The sequence below is a fragment of the Vespa mandarinia genome, chromosome 12 (assembly GCF_050613455.1).
Source record: "Vespa mandarinia isolate Hongniang chromosome 12, ASM5061345v1, whole genome shotgun sequence".
NCBI lineage: Eukaryota > Metazoa > Arthropoda > Insecta > Hymenoptera > Vespidae > Vespa > Vespa mandarinia.
In genome coordinates, this window is record NC_140821.1 from 26,159 (window position 1) to 47,719 (window position 21,561).

General features: G+C 42.3%; 1 protein-coding gene across 8 annotated transcripts; it reads right to left on the reverse strand.

Moving 5' to 3' along the window:
- Positions 1 to 44: 44 nt before the first annotated feature.
- LOC118448820 (protein FAM135A) lies at positions 45 to 21,454 on the reverse strand. Of its 8 annotated transcripts, none has more exons than XM_035882578.2 (18): positions 21,345 to 21,454; positions 10,610 to 10,859; positions 10,314 to 10,390; positions 9,797 to 10,010; positions 9,276 to 9,410; positions 9,023 to 9,052; positions 8,864 to 8,945; positions 8,585 to 8,779; positions 8,373 to 8,507; positions 8,067 to 8,307; positions 7,728 to 7,956; positions 7,192 to 7,637; positions 6,089 to 7,044; positions 5,204 to 5,988; positions 4,538 to 4,850; positions 4,197 to 4,446; positions 3,883 to 4,110; positions 45 to 3,712 (listed from the first exon to the last, which is right to left on the reverse strand). In XM_035882578.2, the coding sequence occupies exons 2-18, from the start codon at positions 10,684 to 10,686 to the stop codon at positions 3,507 to 3,509; spliced, it is 4,599 nt and encodes a 1,532-aa protein (XP_035738471.2). In that variant the 5' UTR covers positions 10,687 to 10,859; positions 21,345 to 21,454; the 3' UTR covers positions 45 to 3,506. The 8 variants fall into 8 exon arrangements, with proteins under 8 accessions (XP_035738471.2, XP_035738470.2, XP_035738469.2 ...); XM_035882577.2 differs by lacking the exon at positions 21,345 to 21,454 and adding an exon at positions 20,983 to 21,115; XM_035882576.2 differs by lacking the exon at positions 21,345 to 21,454 and adding an exon at positions 20,391 to 21,102.
- Positions 21,455 to 21,561: the final 107 nt, after the last annotated feature.

The window sequence follows — 21,561 nt, forward strand, 5'->3', positions numbered from 1 at the left end:
ACAAACTTCTTTACTTCTTGCTGTACTTCTCTCTCCCCCTCTCATTCTCTCTCTCTCTCTCTCTCTCTCTCTCTCTCTCTCTCTCTCTCTCTCTCTCTCTCTCTCTCTCTCTCTCTCTCTCTCTCTCTCTCTCTCTCTAATCCCTCTCGCACGATACACGGATCTTATTCCACAAAACCATACATAATTGTATTGATAAATACTTGCTGATCTCATTGATTAAACTGAATTAAAAAATATACCACTAATCAACGGACGAACGAGTCAGGCATGTCCCCTCTTATTTTTTTCTTTTTTGCCAATCGTAAGATCTCAAACATGATCGAACGTAATGTCGAACACGCCGATCGTTTGTCGTTTGGTCGATTCTCGTAATTAAAAATAGTATAACAATCGATACACGTACGCGCGTAAAAAAAGAAATCAGATTAAAATCGATGACGCGCTTGCCCTACTGCCGAGAAATCCATCGAGTAAATCCTTCTAAAATTGCGAATGTGCATTTTGTTTTCACGGTTAAATGATATACCTACGTGTGTTCATATATATACACACACATGTATATCGATCAATCGATCGATCGATCGATCGTTAGAATCTATCGTCGGATCGTATCTTCGTTTGCAGTTTTCGCAACTTTGTCCTCGTCAAAACGAGTTTCTAGAAAAATTGTGCCATGCGTACGACGATAAGAAACTAAAACATTACACAAATCATGTTCATACATGTGTGTGTATATATATATATGTGTGTATACACATATTGACTTATGTTAAATCAATTCAAATGGTACACGTATGTTAATTCTCGATATGATTACAAAGACTCATATGTGAACGAGCAACTAATTATGATTTTAATGAAAATTCCTATGGCATATGATTTTACGATGAGTGAAAAAATTATCCCTCGAAGATCATTATTCAATATTGCCTAATTTTCTTTATATTATTCGATTTCGAATCCTTTCTTGTTATTTTTCCTTTCTTTTGGCGGTCACCGTATTTTTTCTTACAATGCGATGCGACGAGAAAGGGCCGTTATGTATTTCGTCGAATCGTAAAAATGAAACTTTGTTTACACTCCAACAAATTCATTTATAATAATCAATTTGTTCATATAATTAATTAATATGCAAATGTCGTCATTGTTAATGCCTTTTAAAAATCGTTAATAATTTTTTATCATAGATGGTCATATAATAATTATTTATCTCTCTCCCTCTCTCATACACACAAACACACACACACACAAACACATACAAGCATTCTCTTTCTTTTTATTCTTTCTTTATATGGGATACCAGCCCATTGAAAAAGGAAAAAGGAAATATGATGAGTCGCAAAAATCTATTTAATTTATCGTAAAAAAATCGATCAAGGTTCGCGTTCAATTTCTACTGGATCTCTTTTTCTTTCTCATTAAGCACACACTTGCGATAAAAAGGAATGATATTACCCAAGGCTTTTAATATTACGATGAAAAGCGGAACAAATCGGTCTTGAATACACATATAAATAAATGATGATGAAGAAAGAAATGAAGATTTCGATACTTAGCACCAACGACTGAAGAGTCTTGTAAAGAGTCTTAGCTATAATTAATTAAAAGCTAATCGTACGATAATGATCGACAAGCTACGACGATGATGCTACGAAACTATAACGCCATTTCACTTTTCTTTCTTTATTATTAATATATATGTATGTATATATATATATATATATATATATATATATATATATACACATATATTTCGTTTCAGCTTTCTCTCTCTCCCTCTCTGGCGCGCGCGCGTCTCTCGTTCCGACGACGATTGATCGATCGATGTAATAGGCGTATCTCCTTATGTAGAACATCCGCAGGTCGAGTTATTTAATTAATTATAATTCTCCGTAGATTGTTACGAGCAATTGAGATCTAGTACTGGAGGGATTTCATATACCTGAAACGATTTTTTCTCTTTCCTTCTCTTTCTTTCTTTAGATACGTTTCCGTTTTCTTCGCATGAAAATAGAGCGCCCTTTCATCTTCCATTAGCGCGACATATATTCTTCGTTCACAAGATCGTTCGCGTTACGCTCCTTCAAAAGTTCTAATCGAATTGTGCACGTTTCGTTTCGCCGTGCAACACCAAAGAAAATCGCACAAATATAATATTCCAATTCATGTTGTCTTTTCTAGTTTATTTTCTTTTCTTTTCGTCCATCATCCTTTTTTTCGTTTTCTTATTTTGTTCATCCATCCTCTCTACACGCACGGGACGCACTCACACTTATCTGAGGGTAACAATTGACATGCGTTTCGTAACTTTCCTAACGCCTAGACAATGCTTTCTCTCGCATAGTCTCTCTCTCTCTCTCTCTCTCTCTCTCTCTCTCTCTCTCTCGCGTACTTTTTATTTTATATTTTATTTTATTTTTTTTTATTTCTTTTTTTAACTTTTCTCCTTTCTTTTCTTTTAAATACGCGGCGAATCGCTGACTCTTACAAAGAGAATTATCCGTGACTTCATTGACAAAAACCGATCGGAGGAAATTGTATTTGAGGTGTCAATTTAAAAATGTGAAATGAGAATTGCGAATATTTATTAAATACGATTTTCGATGAATACGATAATCGATCGGGTATCATAATTTTGTTCGTTTCTTAGCGACAAAATGCATTAACAATAACATTCGATTAACGTAGTGAAAATTTGAGCGTTGCTGTTGATAAGTTTAATGTGCATGTATGAAAACTAAAACGAGTTATGTTTATATCACTAACGGATTAACGATGAACTCTTATATTAGTCTGACAGAGTCAGCGAAACATTGTCTGCGTACTTTTTAACAAGCGGCAAGTATATTGCGACAAATGACTCGAGTCGATTGCGAGTTTTTTGAAATTCTTGAAAAGAAACAAGGAAGAAAAATTGAAAAAGAAATGTACATTGCGACGCATACTTGCCCGATCAATTAACCAATCTCGTTCGACGATCTTACAATTAAATTAATGTAGGTATGTATGACTTTTCGTCGCGACATATCGATGAAATTGGCGTTACGAGGATCCGTCGTATGATTCCCGATAATTTTTGCTCGTGATTTTCTTTTTTGTTTTTTTTTTTTGATTTTTGTATTCTTTCCTAAAAATCGTCGATCGATCTCGAACTAGGCCGAAAGATTTTTAAACCGATGCGATCGTGGGAAAATCGTTTACTTTTAAAATGTAATCGTTTTTTTTCTTCGTCGTTAATCAAACTACCTAATCAATAATCATGCGGTGTCTCCCATACTTATGATTAGAAACGGACTAGCTATTAAAGAAGCGACGATAACGCGCCGTTCTCTCTCTCTCTCTCTCTCTCTTTCTCTCTCTCTCTCTCCCTATCAACATACTATCGTATATTTTTCATTACTCTTGTTCCTTCTTGTCGTTCATCATTCTTTGGCTTTTATGACTTAGAGTACACAACAGATTATGACCGTACTCTCATCCGTGAATGAAACTGTGCCCGTTCCTTATCTGAAATATTTGAGACCAGCAACGAGGAGAAATTTCTCGATGAAAAGCTCGGAGTCAAGGACGGCGATGTGAGCTGCTCGACCGATCAGAGCGTTTGCTGTCGGTGGAAGCGCATGATGGACATCGTATCTGACCAAACTCACACCGGATGCCGACATCACGGGATAGAGTATATTTTGCACCATCTCGCGATACGCTGCCCCTACAAATAAGAAAACTTGTCATGAATTAAATATAATACATATGCAGATAGACACATTTATATATTCGTGTATGTGCGTATAATTATAATATACTCGATTGAGAGAAAAGAAAAAAAAGTTAAAATATTTTCTGATGGTTTTTTTTTCCATAGGTGAGATATTGGAATACCTTGATCGGACGGATCACGTACGGCAGCCTTGCAAAGTTCTATTCTCGCCGAGTGAAGCGGCACGTATCGATCTTGAGCGCTTCCGCACAAGAGTACGTGCTTGAATTTTTGCAAATTGCTCTTCTGACTTAAACGAAACATGAAGGAACGCCTGACATCTGGTGCGTCCTTCATTGCAAGTTGGAGCAACGATCCGGACTTTTTCCATTTTTGCATGAACCACATACCTAGCGATATATGAAAAAGATATATCAACAGATGTGTGTATATACAAACATATATTTGACTCCCTTTTAAGTATAATCTCACTAACCAGCATTAACCAATCCACTTGTATTATAAAGAGTCCCTAAATGAGGTCCGCTTAAACTAAGGAAAGTATGCAAACGAGGAAGTAATGGCCGAAGTTGTGGTCGCGTTAGAGCACTTCGTATGATGATGGTCCCCAGAGAGTGCCCGATGAAGCTCACTTTCGTTGGATTCAAGCCCGATATTTCGATGTGATGACGAATCTCAGCTACCAGTCTATCCGTCATCGTGTCAAAGTCCGAAAATGTATCACCCTTAAAAGCGATAAGATTTAATTCAACAACAAAGTCATACACATCAAAGAAGAAAGGAGAATATATATGATGTAAAGATGGAAACACTAACTTGATTCTTTTCGGACATGAGAAAGTCTAAGTGTGCCCCAGGTAGACCCAATTCGAGATAAGTCTTGACGAGACGTAGATCAGCCGCATTACCATCGAGTCCGTGTACGCAAACGATTAGATGAGCACCTTCCGGCGAGAAGAGTCGGTACTCGTCGCTGATGTGGAAATACGGCAAGGTCGAGGCCAGACTCGGGTAATCGCTAAGAGGCACATTCGATCTTAGAGGTTGAATCGACGACGGGGTCAGAAGGTCACCGTATCCGAAAGAACGGGCACGCTTATGGAAGCGATACTGCGCTTCTTTGCGTTCTCTAAATAGGGTAAGGTAGATAAAGAGAACTTAAAATACGAACGGAAAGGTGGAGCGGAGTAAGAGAGAGAGAGAGAGAGAGAGAGAGAGAGAGAGAGAGAGAGAGAGGGAGAGAGAGAGAGAGACTAGAAACGGCGAATCAAAATGCCTCGACTCAATCCATCCAAGACACAGAACACGCCATATTACAAATACATTCTTGCGTTAGCGGGAAGAAACAAAAGATAAAAATTTCGAGAGAGAGAGAGAGAGAGAGAGAGAGAGAGAGATAGGATCGTTGCGGTCTGTCGGAAGAGTATCGGAGGAACCGAGAGCATTGGTCAGGACAATCCTCAAAATCTAATAAATACACACCTATAAATCCTTCCAGAGAAGCTCATCTGTCGTTTAAATTCCTCCTTGCATTTTTTAAAATTGATCAAGTCGTCCTGTGTGCTCTGCAAAAGTTCCTTGCCTTCTTGATAACAATCCAAACAGATATCCCTACCAGCACCGTATGCATTTTCCCGATTACGTTGAGGACTACAGGGTGCCGTCTTGTTTCGCTTGGGACTCCGAGTTCTCTTTACCGTCTCGTAAACGTGATAAAGAGGATTGTCGATAGGGACTGGTGGATCACGAAACTCTTCGGGAGGTGGTGGCTCGTCCTGGAACATCTTGGGTGGCGGCAGTCTAACTTCTTCGTAAGAATGTTCGATCGGACTACTCTCCTTTGCCGGACTCTTTTTCCTCGGTACGATCTTGGAAAGCTTCTGACGCAACTGCTCGCTGGACAATCTCGCGTTACGCCTTTGTTCCGAGCTAGACGTGTCGCCGCTGCTAACCCAACCTGAACACTCGGACGTCAAGTTGCTAGAGCTCGAACTCGTCGTAGGACTACTCGGTCGAGTGGACGGCGGACTAAGGGGATTTGGAATGACGGGATGATTGTTGCTAAGGCTATCTTTGCTATCGCGTATCGGCATGCATGGTAGCGAAACGGCGCTACGCGGGACTACGATTTTGTTCTGTGCCACGGGTACGCTGGCACATCTCAGTCTTTTCACATTGGGCGGCTGTTCACCGGTACTTGAAATCTCGGACGATGGCGTTTTCCCGTTCGTAACCGATATCTCGATCGGAGACTTTATCGGTTCAACCTGAAAAAGAATATGTTATATATACAAGTATGTATATCGGATTTATCGCAAATCAGACGAAACGGAAGAAAAGAATTCGAAAGCAAATCATTATCATTACCTTCAGAATGATCTTATTGTTGTTCTCAACTTCGAGGACACTGGTCGTAGGTGCTGGCGGTGGATGACGATACTTGGGCAAAGGTGCCATAGCCGGATCCTGATAAGCCGGAGGCGGTGGTGCGGCCTTCCTGTTCCTATGCGCACACTTTCTAACATCCTCGGGTGGACGTTCGGTGTCGAGAACGGGAGCGGAATGTGGCCTCCTACCGTGCTTATCCCTTCTTCTTTCAACGCGCGTTTCCCTCTTTGGTTCTACCTTGAGCGTAATTACCTCGTAGAGAGGCTCGTTAGGTGATTCGATAGTTTTCTTTTCGCGTTGACCTCGCTTTTGCTGTTTCTCCTCCATGTAACAAGACAAAGTTACACCGTTTCGTGGTGACTTTGTCATTCTCTCATCTTTCCGTTTCGTTCTCTCTCTCCTAAACTCGCAACATTCGTTCCTCTCAACCTCGTCGACGAGTCTGTCGGTACTCTTTGGTCTCTTTGGTCGATCAGTCTCGTCGCGGGTACGGCCGCTGGTGCCGTTCGTTCGATAAAAGAAGGAATCCGTAGTGGTCGAGGAGTAATTCGATACTCTGTACAACGGTTCCATCAGCAACGAATGACTGCTCGTCAGGGTCGTACCGTTCATCGAATTCTGCATTTCCCGATTGCGTTGTCCATGACCCGAGCTAGTTTTCCCAATTGTGTGATAACGTCGTGATTCCAATCCGTTCGTTTGATTGTATTTACCGGCTGTTTGATGTGCCTGCTTTCTACCATTTCCACGATATGTTATCCTGTCGAGAGTGGCCGTGTGAAGAGGCTGTTGTTCGCGCAATAAACCATCAACGTTTGTACCCGATTTGCCAAGAGGAAAATTGTTTTGATCGTTGCCGGAAAGGCCTTGGCGATTCAACAATCGATGACTCCTTGGCTCCAATCGTATCCTCCTGGTGTCCAAAGAGTGAAAATCTGAAAGAAGCAAATGAACTCGCCTCAACGTGAGATAATACGTTCGTTTATTTGAGATGTAACGAAAACAAAATTAAGAGAGGGACCGAAGGAAAGGAAAAAAGAAGAAAAGGAAAAAAGGAAAGGAAACAAAGAAAAAGATCATACCTTCGGAGATTTGTGAAGATTTGCTCTCGGTATTCAAGCAATCGGCCAGCTGGGCCAAGTCCAACGTTCTGATATAGGAGGGTACCGTTAGATTCTGTTCGCAGGATTTACCGGACGGCCGATAGCCAGGGAGTCGAGCGTCCGACGGTAGCTCGGGAAACATCGCCACAAGGAGCGAACCGATGGACGCGGATTGCGGATCGACTTGTTGCCGATTTTGCACCAACATCTGCGTGGATTTGGCACGAGGAAGAGGTATCACCGGAGTGGAACTCAACGATGGATTTGGCGCCGAACATGCCTGCTGCTGTCCGGACGGTGGTAAGAGGGTGTTGCCAGACGGTAACGTTGACCTTGGCCTTCCTCCTCTCGACGGAACCGTCGCTGGCGGGGTCGCATTTCTAATTCCGCCACGTTGTTTGGGAAATAATTGCGTCGAGACCGATCTTGAATTATACGCGTAAATCACATAAAGAATAAAGATTTTTAATTGGCTCGCACGAGTTGAACGATCGATCAACGACGCTCAAACAAACCTGGGTAATGTCTTAGGAGACGACCTTGGCTGCAACGGCGCCATTTCGGGGCCCAGCTGATCGAGAGACTTGCTATGTCTGGCCGGCAATGTCGAAGGGCTGGTCGCGAAACGAGCCTGCATCGCTCCAATATCCTGCGCAGCACCTTCGCTTCTCGGCGACCAGATACCCATAGACCTGGACTCCAGAATCGCGGCGATCCCACAGCTGCAATCGTCCATACTGGGAACTGAAGGATAACACATTCTACGTATATAACGTATTATCTCTTTTTCGTTTTAACGAGAAAACGTCCGATAACCGATCTAAATCGTATCAAACGAACGGTCTTCTTCTTACTACTGTTTCTATGTCTCTGCTGCATATCGGCATATTGATCCTCGAATATTAAAGGCAACGAATGAAGATCGCCGTCCAATTCCGGGCAATGTACCGGCAACGGTGGCAACGAGGCGAGATAACGCGATCTTCGTGCGGTCTCGCTTACAGCCTGATACGATTGGTAATTTGCGTCGTAACAGCCCGCCGCCGACATTCTTGGATTTTCCAACACGAAGAAACCCTCGGCGAAGCGTTTGACCTGAAAAACGAGCTTGGTGAAAACAAGTACGATCGAGGACAAACGATCGAGCCGCAATATCTTACTCTCAACTGATGATGAATCCTAGCGAGATGTTGATGCACAGCTTCGCGACCAGAGAAAGCTTCCAGAAAGTGTTGCCAGAGGACGATATTTTGTGCGCATAATTGAGCTATATCTGCCTCTTCCGTGTCCATCATCTGCAAACGATTACATACATGACATGTTATTTTCAAGATAAACCGATCGGATATTGGATAGCGAACTAACACACGACCTTGGTGATCTCTTTGTGCGTGTTCTGTGCAAGCTCGAGTGCCCTTTGCTGCCAAGAAGGTAAAAGTCTCGCTAGATCGGCCAGATCGTTCAACAGGGATTCCCTAGCGGCTAAAAGTAATCTCGTCACTTCCTGTTGTACCAACCTGGCGTGTTGCATCCTGGTAGCCGAACCGACGCACCTTGTCGTGCTTTCCTACGGCCAACAAATATGAGGAGAATTCAATCGCAGTCAGTTTAGGGAGAAACCAATGAACCACCACTTGATTGCTAAACTTACAACGTTCCCGAATGTTGCGTTATTCTCATTGTTGGCTGCCGTCTGTTTAAACTGCAACCAAGGCTTCCCACCGCGTGGTGCGCTACAAATTACGTAAATGGATTGATTGGCCGAACGGGAAGATTAATAAATATGCAAAGAAGATTTCTCAAAACTTACCAACTCTGAACATAATGCAGGATGCTCTTCCTGATTGTTCGCGCGCGAAAATCCAATATAAGAACACGAAAGAGAATAATGAACAGCGTGCCAATATATAAATAGAAGACAGAGAGAGAGAGAGAGAGAGAGAGAGAGAGAGAGAGAAACAGAGAGAGAGAGAGAGAGAGAGAGAGAGAGAGAGAGAGAGAGAGAGAGAGAGAGAGAGAGAGAGAGAGAGAGAGAGAGAAAGGAGAACGAAAGAGATACCGACTTGATGTACGGCTGATGAAGCGCCACGAGGCAAGCGTGGATCGTGATGGATACGGCGGCGAGATGAAAGTAATCGAAGAGTACCGGGAGATGATAATGGAGGCCCTTCGTTGGCGCGAAGTTTAACTGCAATGCCCTGAAAAGGAATCGAACGGAGAATAATGAAAGAAAAAAACGCGCGAAAGAGAAGGAGAGGAGGAGAAAAAAATAGAGAGACAGAGAGAGAGAGAGAGAGAGAAAGGAGTGCACGAGTTGTTCGAAAGTATCGATTTTCGTCCGTTTCATCGGAACACTCGTTCGTTGTATCATTTCTAATACGTGCGAGCTTACGTGTGGGTACGTGTGCGTGCATGCATGTGTGCGTGAGCGTATCCACGAGGTCTCGAGTTACGTCTGTGTGTTTCATCGTGATCGCGATAAACCGATTGTAAATGAGAGAGAGAGAGAGAGAGAGAGAGAGAGAGAGAGAGAGAGACAGGAGGAGGGAGAGAAAGGGAAAGAGGCAGCCGGTAAAGTGCTCACCTCGATGACACGCATGCCATGTTTCCGGGTTGTGTATGTTCACTGAACCATAGCTCGACGCCGAGATTGAAGTGGGTGCGAGACAGGGCCTCCTCGATCTTGTGACTGTGTACAAGCACGTGGGCACGAAATAGGACCGAAGTACCCAGTGTCACCTCTTCGTTTCTGTACAAGATTGGAAAGCGTTTGCTCGTGCCCGGTGCCTCCAACGAATCTAAAACGACGTCTTTACGTTCCCCTATTGCCCAATTAGAGGGTGACGATGATTCGATTAGACCCGAGTAATTGATTTCTTCACTAGCAAGGGAAACTCGTGATCGTTTTATCACAAGTTATTCTTATTATAGATTTTTAATTGAACTTGCTACCTCTATCTCTTTTCTCACTTTTATCTCTTCTTGAAAAAAATATTTCTAATAAAAATTGAAGCAATAAATCTCTGATACGATCTCTGATACATCCGTATCGTCCTTGGTTCGCAATCATTTACCCAGGTCTGATCTCGACGGACACTCACGGTTTCGCGGCTGATTGACTTCCACCTTGACCGGCAATTTTGGCGACACTCGAAGAGCCGTCCGGATTTGGTAATATCTACGTGAACAGAGATAGGACATATTTTCATCGGAGGATTATCACTGGGCAAAGGAGGAGAGGGAGGGAGGAGGAATGATAAAAGTGAAACTTTAGTTGGGACTATGATTTCTCTTCTCTCCTTTATCCGTTCGCTTCTATTTCTACGACTCTATCGAACTGGACTGGAACCTTTTCATAAGTCGTGCAATAAAAGAAGCTTTCAATAATGCTCCTTACCCTCGCTGAAAGAGGTCAACATTGTAGAACTTGCAGAGCTCGAGGGAGAACTCGAGGGTAGCCTGTAGATCGCTCATTTCGATCCTCAGAATGGAAGGAAGCACCCTCTCCCTTGCCAATCACCTTTCTACCTCGATTCTCTCTAATCGTACGGGGGCCAACTTCGTGCAGGACGATGTCTCGTCTGTCTAGATACTATACTCCATCCTCCGGCCATCTTCCTCGGACCTTCCTCAGCGCCAAAGGTCCTCTGCCAAGACAGAAAATAAATACGTCACTTGTCGAATAATTTGTCCATTTCACGATTCCTCGCGATATCTCGGGGATAGATCTATGTCGATTAATATCTACCGTCCTTCGATACAATCATATTATCAAATTAAAATACGAGTTAAGAAGTCAAATGAAAAACATTTCAAATCGAAGATTGAACATTTTGTACCTTTTTAGCAATGAATAAAGGAGAGAAAGGCGAATTTTCATACTGCATCTACGAGAAAATAATGGGAGTTGACGTAGGCACGACCGTTACAAAACACTTGGACGTAACGATTTCTCGCACGATTCGAAAACGACTTTTTTACTCGGAAATTAAGTAGCCGTGATAAAAAGCCGTTGAAAAGTAGTTCGCTTTAAACACGTCCCAGTGTCAAGGTCGCTCGAAGGCCGTATGCCCACAAACGTGCTCCTCTCTTTTCTCTCTCGCTCGGAAGATCAACGACCTCTTTCAACGGACGAAGACAAGAGATAGACACTGGAACGAGGAGATAGAGAGAGAGAGAGAGAGAGAGAGAGAGAGAGAGAGAGAGAGAGAGAGAGAGAGAGAGAGAGAGAGAGAGAGAGAGAGCGTTAAAGAAATGGGAGCCGCGCGAAAAATCCCAACCACGCGTCATCTGCTCCATCGCAGCATCCCTCTTCTCTTTTTCTCGATTTTTTTCAGTTTTTCTTACTCACGACACCATTCATTCCTCGCGATCGACGACGTTACAAAAATATCCTTCTATTCGTCCTAACGATACAATTTTGATAATCCTTTCCTTTAAAACATCTCCAATGATTTCCGTCTTTCAAAACGACTTTCAAAACGCATATTTACGCCTTATTACGAATTTAACTTTGAAAATAATTTAGACAAAAAAGTCGAATGGAAATAATGAATCACATGTTATAGTGAAATATAAGTGAATGAAATCATTTTGAACATTTCCTTCGAAGATTCTTGCCAAGATTTTCCTCGCAATTTCTCACCAAAGCAATAAGTAAATCGCTATTCCTCAAAGGACAAATCCCATCCCGATAGCGTAGAATTCTTTATCTGCGAGATAATGTCGAAGCATCGAAAATGCTTTTATCGAAGGCAACCAAAGAGAGAGAGAGAGAGAAGGATTCTTTTTTTATTGAAGCAATTTCAACCTCCTTAAGGAGATTATATTTTGCACAAAGAAAAGAGGTGATACTGTATCCTCTTTCTCTCTCCGTCTGATAGGCGAGATTGCTCGTGCGAAGAAAATAAAAGAGACGAGGCAAGGCGAGAGATACCATCCATCGAGCCTGCTATGTTAAGCCTTAGGAAAGTTAAAAATATCCCTACGGCGTAAACGGTAGACGGAATCGAAGAAAAAAGGAGAAAAGAACATAAATTAAATTAAAAGAACATAAATGAATGAACGGACGGACGGACAGACGGCCGGCTGACCAACCCACCGTGCTTTGTCATTCTTTTTCATCTTCGTTTATTTATCGAGCTTATAGTTGAACATCCGACGATTTTCTCTTCGTTGACGTAGAAGAGAAGAAAGAAGGAGGGGTAAGGGAAGGGTCGACAATATTTCTGGTGTCGAGGCCGACGCACCGTGGCCCAGTTTAACCCTCCCCAAACGGAATGATTCGAGACACGACTTACGCGCGAGCTTTCGTACTCTCTGTGACCTACTTACGATCAACGTCGACGACTTCTACTTTCCGAAGAGAAAAAGCTTTCCCAAGCGAAGAAAGACGATACCGATTTAGCTTTCTCTTTCGCGCAAATCAATTCTTCAAAAACTCGTTTTGTAAGCAAGTTAAACCGAGCGTTATTAGAGAGAGACAAGATAATTGCTTATCGATCTCTCGAGGGATTAATCGTTTACGTAATTAATCGAGATCAGCATTATCGGATTATCCGTGATCGTTCCAATCTCTAGTATATCGTACTCGTTATCTTTCGATCGAACGTAATCCTAGATATTGCTATTTATTTTTTCCCTTTATCGTTATCTCTTTCCTCGAGAGGAGTACTCTATATATATATATATATATATATATATATATATATATATATATATAAAGAGAGAGAGAGAGCCTTGGTTGGCTCGAGATCTCGACGCAATCCGAAGGTCGTTGGATAACATCCAAGGGAACGCGATCCAGGCTTCGAACGACCAGGTTCCGCTGATACATACCCATATACAACGTATGCTACATATGTAGAGGTAGAACAACGCGTGCATTGTCTTCTTCCTAGAATCGCAAGAGCGTTCTCGGACGGGATAAAAGGGACTCTTTTTGTCTTTACGTGCGATCGACGGAGCATCAATCTGTCTGTATAATAAAAAGATCCTCTCAACCCTGAACAAGAGCGTTGCAACATAGCCGATTAAATAAATATGGGCCCTTATAAATATCTTTTTAACCTGAATCCCGATATGCCAAAGGTCGATCAATCTGTCGAAGTGGGGAGAAAGAAGAAGAAAGAAAATTTTCGAACAATGAAAATATCTGTTGGAAAGCGAAAAACGTAAAGAAGTTATCGGGGTCGATAAACTCTCGCATTTAATAGACGATATCTTTCTCTTTCATCCAATTAGGATATAGTCGAAGTTAGCGATTCTACGAATAAACCGAGTGTGAACGAGCGAAACACAGATTTACGATTTACTCTTTCAATGGATTATAACCTTGAAGAATCTTCCAGTCCAATCTCCGCGCTACCACTCGTCACGTAACAATGCTATATAGACTTTTTCTTTTTCTTACAAGATTTAGCCGAGGTTCTATTAACAAAGACTAGAAATATCAACGTTGCTCGATATATTATTTATTATATCGGGTTAATATATTATTTACGACGAACTGAAAATGTATGCGAAGCAAACGCATTATGCCGGACCGAACGATAGCTGTTTTTCTAATACGAATGCAAACTAATAGAACGATCGAATAGAAATCGAATGGAAAGTGACAGATGAAGTCGGCCATCGCGTACAAGGGATACACCTTCCTCGGAGAGAGGAAGGAAATGAATCTGAGAGGGTGGAAAATTGAAATTTCATATCGATTTGCAACTCGTTTCGTTCGACCGACACGACTAGCAGACCTCTCTACCTCCCATTTCTCTCTCCCTCTCTATTATCACCGGTCGTCGATCGATAGGTCGATAACTTCTTGAATTTGTTCCGTCATTTGTCGCCGACTTTCCCAAACTCGTACGAAGACGTTTTAACTCGTCGCGCATATCTGTTATTTTCTTCTTCCGCTCTCTATGAAATACTGTCATTTTTTTCAACGAATAGCAGCACCTCGTTATCGTCGTGAATCCAAATTCTTTTTTAACCCACATGTGGCTAGACAATGTAATTTCGTCGCATTGTAAATAATCTTATCGTAAAGATAACCTTATCGTAAAGGTCATAAAAGTCTACGATTCTCCCAATATTATTTCCGATATAAAATGGATAGTCGACTAATTCGTTACTCGCAACATCTCTCGATGTTAATGTGCTTATTATAATAGTGATACCTGAAGATGCGTGCGCGTGTGCGTGTGCGTATTTGCATCAGCGACCTTAAAGTTACAGAATGTTAGCGAACTTTGATCGTAAAATCGCGAACTCCAAGATCATTCGTACGTTTACGTGTATATATATATATATATATATATATATATATATATATACACATGTGTTTAAATGAGAATTGAAACTTGAAATCTTTTTAAGCGGAAGAATTACGAAATGCCCCATTAGTTCTTTCGGGCATTCGCCTGCTTTATTTGACCTTCGCCCTTTTTTTTCCCCCTGCTCTCGCCTCGCTGTCCTCTTTATTAATCTTCCGTATATAGCAGCGAATTTTTTAAAGCGACCAATATCTAAGATCGTGGGTAAGCGCTTCGTTCGCGATGTAAACGAATTAATAACTTAATCGAAAAATAACTAAGGTATGTTCTATTTGTACTAGAGATTTGAACACCTCTTCCATCTTCCCATCGACTTGGTTGTTCGATCGAATCGATAAAGAATCACCCCACGAAAATAAACGAAGGAATGATGCGAGACGAATTTCTTTCGCGTATCATTTTTTGCATTAGATCAACAAGTTGCATACCGTAATATATACCCAAACATTTGTCATCTGGAAATGTTGGTAATAATTATTTCATTAAAAAACTTGTTTTCATTTTCTTCTTTTCTCTTTTTTGTTTTGTTTTTTCTTTTTTTCCTATTTCGTAAGTTCTTGAGAAATATTTCTTATCTCTCTCTCTCTCTCTCTCTCTCTCTCTCTCGAAGAAGAAGAAGAAGAAGAAGAAGAAGAAGAAGAAGAAGAAGAGGAAAGAAACTTCTTTTGTCTCGGCACTCGGTACTTTTTTAATATTTTTTCGGTCTCTTCGAACGAGTAAAAAAAAGGGCTGCTACGAGAAGAGAAAGAAAAAGAAAAAGAGAGTTCGAGGGTCGGTAAATTGTTGGACAGGAATCCTCGAGATGATGCGAGAAAATACGAAAGGTGTCTTACATAAGTACGAATCTCGACGTATCGTGAGAATGCTCTCTCTCTCTTGCAAAGCAGAATTCATTGAAATATCAAGATCGTTCCTCTTTTTTTACTTTCCTTTTTGTATCCATTTGGTCTTGAAATGCATAGCTTCGTGATGCCTCTTAAAACAGCAATATGACGAGACATTATTATTCCTCGACAATAACTTTTCGTATTATTTGTCTCTCTCTCTCTCTCTCTCTCTCTCTCTCTCTCTCTCTCTCTCTCTCTCTCTCTCTCTCTCTCTCTCTCTCTCTCTCTCTCTCTCTCTCTCTCTCTTTCTGGCTCTCGCGGTATCGGCAGCAGCAGCAAAAGCCCTACTCCGTCGTCGTTCCAACAATAAACCGCAAACTCGATACTAACATTCTGTTCCTTACTTCGTTACGATCACGAATAAATACATAGAGAAATACTGTTTTGCAAATACTGTTTAATATTATTTCGAGATTACATCGTACCGACTAAGGTACGTGGCCGTCGTATATAGTGCTGAGTAAAGCCGCACGGTTCAACTTCGAACATGCTCGCGTGCTCGTCGAGTTTCGAGCCTAAAACGATAAAGCGTGCTTTATTACGGTGATTCGTAGACAAACGTCACCGTGTTCGAGCCCCATTTATCTATGTCTTTCTCACCCTCCATCTTCGTCTTTCTCCTATTATACATTTTACTGACACGCGCCAAACTGGTAGATAAGCATCGTCTCGGACGAAAGTTCACCGTCGCAACAGCCTACCCCCCTAAATTTCTTTTTGTTTCATAACCAACGCGCGTTCGAATACTCGCCGTCGTCCGAGCAAGTAAAGTAGAGAAACGGTATTGTAAGATCTTGCCGAGAAATGAGATAAGGTATGCGTGTGCTTATGGTATGGAGGTCAAACAAATTAATATTGCTTATAGTGATGCTAAATCGTAAAAAAAAAGAAACAAGTAATTGATATGAAAACATCTACTGTTGCATTAAACGATAACACGTTCCGAATGCATAGATGAATATATAAATATATGAACAATAGAATGAGCAGGCTTCTGTAAAAGTTGAAGAATATAATATCGAATATCGAAACTTTATCGTACGGCGATCAAACTGAAATGGAAATAAGGCTACCAGCTTTTATACGGAGCTTTTATAATCGTCGTTTAAATGAATTCTTAAACCAAACAACGATAATAATAGATCCTTAATGGTTATCGAGGACGGCGGTGCAATTCTGATCATGATATATAAAAGAAGAAGGAAAGGAAACAAGAAAATAGAAAATGGGAATTGGCCGTTCGTATGAAATACCCATTCGAAAAGTAAACGAGCATGAAAGATCTTGGAAAGAAACGGGAAGGTCCCGTCGCTAATCGGGCAGGTGGTGCATCGAGCCAAGAATTTAATACATCTTGACCCGAATAGTTTGAAAAAGCGCCTTCGACGCTCGTTATTTCTTTCGTCCATCGTTATGTACCTCTCTCGGTTTTTCTCTTGCTCTTTACCACCGGAGTAGAGTCGGTTGGATTATTTATCCCGTACTCACAAATACCTGCCACAAATACCTCCACACGGAATAAGAATTCGGTACGAGCGGATCGATCGGACTGGAAAGCGTTCGTCGTCCTCTTCTTTCGTGACGTTTCAATAACGGACTTTCTGAAAAGACGAGACACTCTCGTCGGAATAACTCCGAGAGGACGAGGGAGAGGGTGAGTGAGTGAAAGAGTCTTGTACTCGGCTTGATTGCGAGAGCAACATCGATTCGTAACGGTGATATCACTTTGAGGAAAATATTACACGAGTAAAAGTTTCCTCCTTTAAATTTATATACAACATCTATTATACGAGGGTTCTTCTCCAATATCCTTTCGAGATCTTCATTGTTCCCACTCGTAAACAAGACACGACGTTTCACCGTACGTTAACCTTTAAGAGTCGGCCAACTCTACGATCTATGTAAGTATGTCGAGTGATGCTCGAGATTGGACAGTTTTAAGCGTTAACTTTACCCCTCTTAGTATATTCCTTGCTCGCCGCCACTCGATCGATCTCGAAGATTTTATAGGAAAATTCTTCTAGGATGTGTCCCATTTAAATCGATCGAAATTAACAACATATCGATATACAATGATCGATAGTTAATGTCATAACGACTCTTGTGATTTGTAAATTGAAGAAAAGGCCAATCAAGTATACTTGTATGTCTATGTCTCTCTCTCTCTCTCTCTCTCTCTCTCTCTCTCTCTCTCTCTCTCTCTCTCTCTCTCTCTCTCTCTCTCTCTCTCTCTCTCTCTCTCTCTCTCTCTCTCTCTCTCACTCTCTCTCTCTCTCTCGCACTCCCTTCTTTGTCGATCAAAGATGAATCATTATAGGCCACTGGATTTTTCATACTTCATTTATAATCTCTCTCATCGAGATAAAGTCACCGATGCGTCCGTGGCTGATTCCCCCTGAGACTTTACCTGCTCCAGCTCTCGAAAACAAAAATTGGGGCTGACCTTTCGGTAAGCAACGAAAAATGTCAGGGTGCGAGAGCTTTGTTCTCTATTTATTGTTACTATTAAAATCCCTCCCCCTCCACCTCTCTCTCTCTCTTTCTCTCTCTCTCTCTCTGCCATTCCTTTTCGTATATTCGCTGCAGGTCTCCCTCTCTCGAAAATGAAAATGCCGAAGGCAAAGGCGATGCACTTTGCAGGACGATTCGCTCCAGGCCTTTAAAAAAGGTTGGTAGACCGAACACGTTCGCTCGAAAGTGGCCAATCGAGGAAAAATTCGAAAGAACGCGTCCCTTCTGCTCTGATATTTCGTCGTTGAATAAAGAGCAAACGAGTGGAAACTTCGTATTGAAGTTATTTGTAAGAGATGTCATCTGTGTTTAGAAAAGAAAAGGTGAAAAGACGCGCCAACACAGGCGCGGGCGAACAAACAAAGAAGAGAAGGGCGAGCGAAGGTAAAGGTAACAAAAGGATACTATACGCGTAATTCATTACACGTATCCTGGAATGCTTTATAGCTCGATTCTCGAGTTTTCCCTATCGATCAAGCTTATAAAGTTTCCCTCGTAAAGTGTAGCATGAACGAAATTTGCCCTAGTGCCGACATTGTTTTATATTTCATCTCGCAAAGTCCAAAGTTGTCTTTGTGTCATAATAGAGAAATCATGCAAAAGCGGTGATGCAAAGTACACAGAAAGAGAAAGAGAAAAAGAGAGAACGTATACTTGATCGGAACGATAACAACGAACTCGATGAATCACGATGAGACACGTTTATCGATACGCCGTGATCGATAAGATCGTACTGACTCGTATACCCGTAATCCGGTTCGTGGGTCGCGCGTAAATGTGTTATTAAAATTTTTCCAATCTATCTCCGACTGCTTTTTCTGAAATGTCTGTTTCACTCAGATAGATTAGAAAGATAAAGTGAATGAAGGGGAGCGAAGGGGAGCGAAAGAGAGAGAGAGAGAGAGAGAGAGAGAGAGAGAGAGAGAGAAAGAGAGAGAGAGGATAAAGTCATCTGTGGTACTAAATTATAGGGAAGGATATGTACACGAGTCAAGTACCTTGATAATTTTTGATCAATCCCAACGTATGCTTTCGACAAAGAACTTAGCCGAGGTATCTCCTAACGCGGAACGATGAACTCGATTATCGAAATAAAAGGAAAACAGATAGAATATAAGTACAAAGGATGTATAAAACCTTGCCGAATATCGACGACATCGCGAGAAATCATTAAAGTTGTCCTCACGGTGACCTTCGAGCGAACATGGACAAACGTTTGTATGTACGTACATAGGTCGTGGGATGTTGGTGAAAAGAATGGTAGAAGAAAGAGGTTGACGAGCGTGTCGAGATAAAGAGAAAGAGAGAAAGAGGGAGGAAATGTGAGAAAGAAGGGTCTGAGCTCGATGGTGGGGGATCAATTTAGAAGCCGTGACTCACTCGACACGGTGACGTCGTTAGCGAGTACCCCTCGCAGCCCTGCTTGAAAAAAAGGAATAATCCGGTAGCTCTCTCTCTCTCTCTCTCTCTCTCTCTCTCTCTCTCTCTCTCTTTGTCTCTCTCTCTCTCTCTCTCTCTCTATAAGCGGGGACTAATCGAGGCCAGTGCACACACCTCTCGGAGGATGGGTGAAAACGTAGGGTAGGGGGAGAGAGAGAGAGAGGGAACGTTCGGTGAAACTCGTGGAGGTAGCGATGAATGTGGAAGTAAAGAGGAAGAGGAAGGGTGAGGTTAGAGGGTTGAGGAGGAGGTGGTGAGGAACTTCTCTCGAGCTGTCGACGGGCCTCGAGTATTATTCTCGGTATTCTAGTGTAACACTCGACGCCGTTTGTAGAGGAGAGGAGGAGAAGGAAAAGATGATGGTAGTGGAAAATAGGAAAGAGAGAGGGTGGATCGCGGCGGTTCAGAAAAAACGTGAAGTGCAAAAGGGCACGAGCACGTTGTATACAATAACGCGACTAGCTCCTCTTCTCGTTACGTCGGAAAGTTCCACTGACGTGAGCTTTGCGCACCGGCGGTCTCCCTCCTCTTTTAGAAAAACAAACGAAAAAAGGAGAAAGAGAGAGAGAGAGAGAGAGAGAGAGAGAGAGAGAGAGAGAGGATGGAGGCAAAGGAGGGATGGTTGGAGGTTGATAAGAAGAAGTAAAGAGAGAGAGAGAGAGAGAGAGAGGGGCTGGAAAACATCCCAATCTACGTTAGGAGTCTTAACATCCCTTCGCCCCAATTACCGTCTCGTTCGCGATCGTAATTTGCATCCGACCTGTATATTTCCTCGACGAGTACGAAACTATGCGATCCTTCTCAAGTCTCCTCCAATCTCCGCCAACAGAGATGCACCTAAGATTACTCTCGAGCATCCCTTATTCAACGAATTATCTCTTAACGAATTTAATATTGGATATTCGTTGGTAAGCGAAATGCATCGGTAGTACAAACGACAGATTAATGAGAAAATATTTTCTTCTCTTTAAGAGGCACAACATTAAAAAGATTGACATGACTTACTCACTAAACACGAAATTTACGTCGAGGACGCGTTGATGACGTCGATGACTCGTTGATCGAGAATCAACGAAAAGTGGCATCCTTCTTTAGTTCTTTTTCTCTATCTCCTTCTTTATCCTTCGTTGTATTCTAGTACGCCACCACCTGTCCGGGCTCCCGGCATGTCCCTCGGCAGCTCCCGAACGGTCCAACACGTTACTTCGGCAACACCCACTTTCTCCTCTGGCCTCGTAACCTCGAGGGCTACTTTTTTCTCTCTCTCTCTCTCTCTCTCTCTCTCTCTCTCTCTCTCTCTCTCTCTCTCTCTCTCTCTCTCTCTCTCTCTCTCTCTCTCTCTCTCGCTAGCTCTACCTATCTTTATCTTTCCCTTTTTCGACGAAGGCGCAGCACAAGCACAAGCACCTACCACTATCTATCAAACGAGCACAACCACCACGACTATCGCCTCCACAAAAACCTCTATCCTTTAGCAGAAAAAGATAACAGCAGGAGCTGCGATAACAAACGCTGCCAGCAGCGGTTGCAAATAGCAACTGACCGAAGAAGAGTCGGCTCACTTTTGCAGCAGCCACTTTGCAATGCGTGGTGGAGCTCACCTCTTGCAAGGTGAGGACTCGACGTTCCCTCTTTCTCTCTCTCTCTCTCTCTCTCTCCTGCCCTATCGACTAGCCCCCGCCGCCGTGACCCATCCCCCCTTTCACCCTCTTGAAAAGCGCACAGTGTTGTGCCGACACTGTCGAGAAGGCTACTGGCGACGAGCAGAGTGACGCTGCACCGTGGTGACAGAGAGTCTAAGATACGCACGTGCAGTACCACCGTCTCGTCCCCTATCCTACTCCGATATCAAGTCGTTCAAATGCAGACCATAAAATCGTATGGATACTTAACATTATAAGTGCGAGGCTAGGGATGTTAAAAAAAAAAAAAAAAAAAAGAAAAAAAAAAGAAATAAACCTACCCTCCCATTCCTCGTCCCTCGTGTCTTCGAACAATAATCACAATGATTAACTTCGTTCATTCTTTTCGACCATCGTTCTAGAGCTTCAAAGTCTGGTAGAATATCGCTCTTCTTCTCTCTGCCGATGGGTATATATTCTTTTTTGCATCATTTTGACCACTCTCGCCACCTACCGTATTATTCACGTTAACATGGCAGAATCGGTTTAGGGACTTTT